At 46.1% G+C, this 6,866-nt stretch overlaps 1 protein-coding gene across 1 annotated transcript; it reads left to right on the top strand.

The window, feature by feature from the left end:
- The first annotated feature begins 352 nt into the window (after window positions 1–352).
- Window positions 353–6,284, top strand: LOC134949610 (RING finger protein 225-like). The gene is made up of 2 exons (XM_063938303.1): window positions 353–785; window positions 4,951–6,284. The coding sequence occupies exon 2, from the start codon at window positions 4,974–4,976 to the stop codon at window positions 5,604–5,606; it is 633 nt and encodes a 210-aa protein (XP_063794373.1). The 5' UTR covers window positions 353–785; window positions 4,951–4,973; the 3' UTR covers window positions 5,607–6,284.
- Window positions 6,285–6,866: the final 582 nt, after the last annotated feature.

Genomic DNA, 6,866 nt, shown 5'->3' with positions numbered 1-6,866 from the left:
GACACCAACTTGGCCTAGTCACCAACATATAGATCAGTGGTAGGCCACCTGTACCTCTCCTGCCGCTGTAGGACTACAAGCACCAGCATGCCTGCTGCTGCTTGTATTTCCACAGCAGCTGCCAAGTCATACCTCTGAATCAGGCAGAGTTTGTAATACCAGTCGGGCTAGGTTGAAAATAGAATGTGGCATGCTGTGACTTGTAGTTCCACAACAGCTGGCGAGCTGCAGGTTGTCTACCTTTGGGTTAGGCCTGGACTGTAAGAGGCGGGACACGTGTAGTTCTACAACAGCTGGTGAGACACAATACCCTCACTCTCTGCATTAGGCTATGGCTGTTACACAGAATGAATGCATTGTCAGCGTTGCATAAGGAAAATGATTATCGTGACTCGTTCCTTTGCCACCTTCTTATGGGAGGGCCAGAATGGTGGTTCCTGTCACCCTAGCAGGGGAGGTACCATGTTGTGTACCTGCTGTCTATGTGCGTCAGTGGGACAATTGCTATAGGTGACAGGTCCCTTATCATTGCACCTGCCAGGAGGGAGTGAACAGGTGAGAAGACGGAATTCGCAGTAGGTGAGACTTCCAGATAGACAGGTCGAGTGAGATTCCCCGAGCTGCACTGGCCCAGATTAGACAGCCTGGAAAACTGTCCGTAAGCACTGGGCAACTGGCAATCAGAAGGAGACACTCTCGGGGATGAGAGGTTGGAGGCACAACAGAGCGAGGCATGGGAGTACCAAGGGACTGCTGTGAGCAGAGAGACTGAATCATAAGAGGAGGTAAGAGAGATATATATAGAGTCCTATTAAATACAAAAGAAAGAAAAACATAGGGCAACCACAGGAGTGGAAAGACAAATAGGAGAATGTGCAGTACGGGCAGTGCCGGCACCTGGAGATAAGAGACTGGCAGAGAGGTGGCAAGCCCGGGAGCTGGTGCAGTGACAGGGTGAGGGGCGGCAAATATCGGTGAGACAGCTGGAGTACAGAAAGTGACATCTCTCCCGCCTGACACATACAGTATCCTGTACACACTCACGCAGGCTGTGACGCAGGTGAGACCGCACGCAGGTGACTGACGACTGTAAAGTCACATTTTTCCAGAATTTGAATTTATATAAAATAATCCCGTTTACACGATAAGGTGATAGCTAGGCTACGGGCACGTCTGCCATCCTTCCGTAAATGCCGGATTTGTGGGATGACCCCCGTTTTGTCCCTCGGTACTGGCGGTGTAGCACTTGACAAAGAAAAATCTAGATTTTCCAACCGGTTGGTGCTGGAATTAATATCTATATTCTGGGGGGGGGGGTGACATTACACCAGCTGGCGGAGCGGATCCTGCGCAGTTTTGCACTATGCACACCTAGGAAGCCAGTGCACGGAACAGGGGGAATAGTGTCATAGGCAGTTCTATACAATCGACACTTATGACAGCAGAGGTGGAACTGGTTTATAATGGGGTTCTCGCATGTACCTAAAGTTTAGTGGGGGCTGTTTTACGCAAATGGGGGCTATGCAGGGCTGGTCATACCGAAAATAGAAGTGTATGATGATGATGATGAAAACCAAGCATGCAGATAAGATGCATACCTGCATACGGAGAAATGTACAGTTTATTTCCCGGGCACACTGTTGGAAGCAGCATACAGTGATTTCTGCACAACCCTGCACCAGCCAGAGTGGAGAATCCATAGTGGGGCGATTAGGGGGAACCTCCCACCAAACTCCCCTGCGGCCACTATCGCAGTGATGAGAACCATTCCCCCCACACATTACATAGATAAAACAACAATCAGGACGAGGCGCAAAATTACACCTTGGAAAGAGATAAATTAGGAGATAAACTACCAGCCAATCAGCTCCTGACTGTCATTTATCAAACATAACGGGAGACGTACTAGTCTTGGAGAGAGAGATAAAGTATCAGCCAATCAGCTCCTCACTGCCATGTTGCAGGCTGTGTTTTAAACATGACAGGAGCTGATTGGTTGGTAGTTTATCACTCTCCATAGATCCCCACAGACCATAAATATCTGCAACTAAGCAGCTTCTCCCCTTCCTCGTCTGCATTGCTCAGCTGTGACCTGGCTTTAATTAAAGGCATCTTTTAAGATTATATTTTAAAATACTGTTCTTTAACCTGTAGAAATCCCATAACCCCAACTTTTGGCTTGAAGGGTACAGTATGTTAATATTCAAGTTTCAGTGTAAAGAAAATGAAAACGTAAAAACAGTGGGCTAGATGCATCATCACTCGGAGAGTGATAAAATGGAAAGTGATAAACGACCAGCCAATCAGCTCCTGTCATTTTTCAAACAGGGCATGTGACATAATAGGAGCTGATTGGTTGGTACTTTATCTCTCTCAATTTTATCATTTTCCAAGTGATGATGCATCTAGCCCGTAGACACAATTCTCTGCGTATACAGAATTTATTTTCTTTCATTTTGTCACAAGCTGGGTCTTAACAAACGTACTAAAGTGCCAAATTGTAGCGTGCTTATTCATGTTACACTTCATGAGGGAGCTCTGGGCGCAATACATAGTTATACACACATATGTACTATTAACAGTCCCATCTAGTGAGGAATTGCAAATGGCTTTACTCCTTGGGGTAAATTTACTAAGATGGGAGTTCTATTTAAGATGGGATGTTGCCCATAGCAACCAATCAGATTCCAGGTATTATCTTCTGGAAGGTGCTAGATAAATAAGAAGTAGAATCTGATTGGTTGCTATGGGCAACATCCCATTTTAAATAGAACTCTCATCTTAGTAAATTTACCCCCTTGTATTGGGGGTGATTCAGATCTGATCGTAGATGTGCTAAATTTAGCACATCTACGATCAGCTTCCCTGACGTGCGGGGGGACGCCCAGCACAGGACTAGTCCGCATGTCAGGCCCCACGCCGCACAGGTACAAAACAGCGCACTGCGGCGATGCTTTTGTACTTGAATAGTAGCTCCTAACAAGCGCAGCTCCTGCGCGCTGGCAGGGAGCTACTCGCCGCTGCCTGGGTCACACGCCTGCGCTGCACGGACCGCACCCCCTAAACGGTGGCCAGGCGATCGCAGGGCTAAGACAGCCGTCGGCTGTCTGGCACGCGCCGGCCCAGTTCAAACCTGATCGCTGCTGTGTGAAAACGCACAGCTGTGATCAGGTCTGAATTAGCCTATTGTCAGTTTAGCACCGGCCAGCAGACTATTCAAATGGCCAGACTTAGGGGGACATTTACTAATCAGTGATAAGAGCGGAGTAGTGAGCCAGTGGAGAAGTGGCCCCACCAGCCAATCAGCAGTTCTGTATCATTTTATAGTATGCAAATTATAGATGTTACTTCAGTGCTGATTGGTTGCCATGGGCAACTTCTCCACTGGCTCACTTCTCTGCTCTTATCACTGCTTAGTAAATGTCCCCCTTAATGCTGACTAAATTAACCCTGGCTGCCACACTACACTGCGCTGTCAGGCGAGGACATGGTTAAACCTTTTAATGCCTGAAAATTATGTAAATGTGGGCATATATATGAATTGCATCATATGTTTAATTTTATCAGCTAAAACCCATCATAGCCATTTTGAGGTCTGATCTAAAATCCAGCTTATTGGACCTAACGTGACCACTGGGGCAGAAGGCATGAGGTGAGGCCACTAGCCCCTAGTGAATTCATAATCATGGTTCAGCCCAGAAAATGGCCGCCTCCTAGGTCTGTAGGCAACAGGTCCATTTTAACAAATGTCAGGAACCACAGACGTACAGCAGATTATTAAAGGTGATGAGGGACTAAACAAGAGCTGGTGACACAATTCATTCATGTGATACATAACATGCGAGGCCTATCGAGTTGGGACTGGAAAGAGGAGGAATCAGGACTAGAGGGTCTTCGGGATTTATTGTTAAACTGCTTCTTAAGCGGGGTACACACTGGAGCAAGCTCGGCCCGATATGTTGTTTCCGGGCAAATCGGAGCGGCTTATCAGTCAGATCGTTCCGTGTGTACAGCCAGTCAGAGCGCACACGCATGCGATATTGTCCGGTCAGGTGTGCTGCGTGGCCGACCGGATGATATTGCATGCGCCGACATGCTGTGTGATGAAGGAATAAACGAAGGATCGTTCCGTCCTTCATTACATCGCTCTGATGTGTAACACGGTAACGACATGTCGGCAAATCCGCCGCCATATAGTCCGGGTACACATCGCTCCAGTGTATACTTAGCTCTAAAGAGAAGTCTAGTTCTGCCTAGGGTCAGCCCCTATATTTGCTATAGCTCAGTAGATTAGAGTGTCAGCTCATAAGACTAGGGATTTGATTTTGGTACACGAGTTGCAGTTGGTGGTGTGATACTGTATATCATTTGTTCATTTGTGCTTTAATAGAAATAAGGTTCACAGAAATTCTCTATATTCTGAGCATTCAGAATTATTCCGCTAGCATAAAAGGAGAAATCCTAAATAGATGGCTTGCTAGGTACGGTACTTTCTATATAGGGCTCGACTAGTGTGAATCTGTGCTCTGTTTTTCTAAGAGTTTATACTTTATCTCAACATGGGCAAAATGCCTTTAAATATCCCTCTGTAACTCATAGCTGCGTATTTACTGTTTCATCATTTCTAGATTTATTAGTTTTGTATACAAAAAAAAAAAAAAAAAAAAGTGCAACCGTTACCTGGAACGAGGGCTATTGAACCATGCTTTTATAATGTACTTTGGAGATTATATAAGGGCAAACACTAGAGCCTGGGCTGTGGGCACGTGCATACGTGTGCAGTCGCTGCTGCTGAAGACATTGTCACTTCAAAACTTTCTAAAAACCAGAAGAAAAAAGTTTCAGACAGTTTAAAGAAAACAAAAAAGACAAAAAAACCAAAAACAAACCTAAATCTTTCGCTGTGATCTGTTTATTCTTGTCCTTTACTCTTCTCCCTTATCTCCACAGACCTGTTATGTGCCCACTTTATCATGGCAGATGAGCAGCCAGCATCCTCCTTGGACGGAGATGGACTCTCCGAGTGCGTGATCTGCTTCACCCCATACGACACACTCTTCCACCTTCCCAAAGTCCTCTCCTGTGGCCATGTTTTCTGCCTGGAATGTCTCTCCCGGATCACCGTGGGCTCAACAGCACCGGAATCTCTCCCTTGCCCAGTCTGTCGAGAACCGACCTCGCTTCCAAAAAATAAGGGACCCCCTGCACTGTCCACTGACAAACACTTGTTGAGTAGGCTTAACAAGTCACTCACTTGTCCAGTACCCTCTTTGAGGTTCAACAGAAAACGTGGCCTCTTGTATGTGCCACAAACTAACTCCTTAAACGTTAGCTCGGTCAGTCTCAGCGTAGACCTTGGGCGTCCACCACCAGAACCTCATTCCCCCCGAAGACTCTGTCTACTTTTCAGGTCAGGAGGCTGTATCTTCTACGGTTCCATTGTTTTAATCGTGGCACTAACTGTGGCACTTGTCCTGGCCGGAGTCTATATTTTTTACCTGCTTCCTTGGCATTACTCTAATGCAGGGAATTCACCTCCTGGGTCAGGGAATGGCAATAATACACTCTCAACAAATAATGCCACCATAGAACCTGACCATCACTGAGCCGCTTGGAACAAAGTTTTCACCACTCCACCCATTAAAGAGCTTTGTATTGAACGGAAATACAACTTTCACTCATTGGACTCTCCAAAAACAGTTCAGCATGTGGTGTCCTACATTGAACTCATTCAATAACTGTACCAGTCCATAATGATGGGGACACTTTACCAGGCAGAACCTCACTGTGAAATCTGACTCGATGGGTGGAATGTTGGTGGACATTAGAATCATGCATCTGGGTAAAGGTCTTCCTAACGGAATGTCTTCTTCACACATTAGGTCTGTGGCCATCTCCGTGGAGTTAGGTTTCCTTCATCCTTGCACTGCTGACTGAGACGTCTGGAACCTATAATCAGTATTTAATGCTGATGTGCAAGTTCACAGTTATTCCAATGTGTTCTAATGAATGCTGCCTCATCTAAGCACTGCTGTAATGAGGCACAAAGCCATGAATGAGCCAATAAGTCTTCAACAGAGAGAACTCTTTGCAGGCTCTCGTTATTAACTTGCTGCTTCTGTAATGAGGAATTAAAGCTGTAAATGATTCTAAACAAGGTTTTATTTAGCATCTAAATCTGTAAACAATTTACGGACTATAGTTCTCCAATGCGGAGTGAGAAGAACCGGTTCCTTTGTTGCTTTTGAAGAAGGAGCTACGTCTGGCGATAGCCACTTCTGGTTACCTGGGGGGGGGGGGGGGGGGGGGTTGGACATGCTGTCCCTATTTTTCATTGAGAGAAAGGGGACCTTGTGATTATTATTGGTGACCAATATGTGCAACTGAACAAGATTTAGGAGCTTGCAGGAATTATTAATGGAACCGTCCATGAAGTAAGTACTGGTTACCTATTAGGACCTGTGGTTCCAGGGCTGTGTCTTGACTACCTGACTTCCTACTACACCTATAAGCCTCAAAATAACGGACTATCACGGGTTACTATAGTTCAGAGACATTTTGTATTTGTTATCCCGCAGCAAAACCTACAGAGAAAAACGCATGGGGCCTCATTTGCAAAGCGCAGTGCAAAGTGCTTTCTTATTTCATGGAGACGGTGTTTGGGAAGTGGTCCCACGGTGGATTTCAGATTTTATGCCTCCTCCCAAGCGTCAGCGTTCTTCTGGTTTTCTAGGGGCGCCTGGAAAATGGGAGCACACCTTTCAAATGAGGTCCATAGAATGAATGAGACATTTGTGCATTTCAAAATGCAACGCTCTACCTCACGGAGCAGGAAGCCTTCCCTCTCTCTGGTGCGCTGGCTGTCT

Source organism: Pseudophryne corroboree, chromosome 8 (assembly GCF_028390025.1).
Source record: "Pseudophryne corroboree isolate aPseCor3 chromosome 8, aPseCor3.hap2, whole genome shotgun sequence".
Lineage (NCBI taxonomy): Eukaryota > Metazoa > Chordata > Amphibia > Anura > Myobatrachidae > Pseudophryne > Pseudophryne corroboree.
This window is presented reverse-complemented; position numbering and strand designations above follow the sequence as displayed.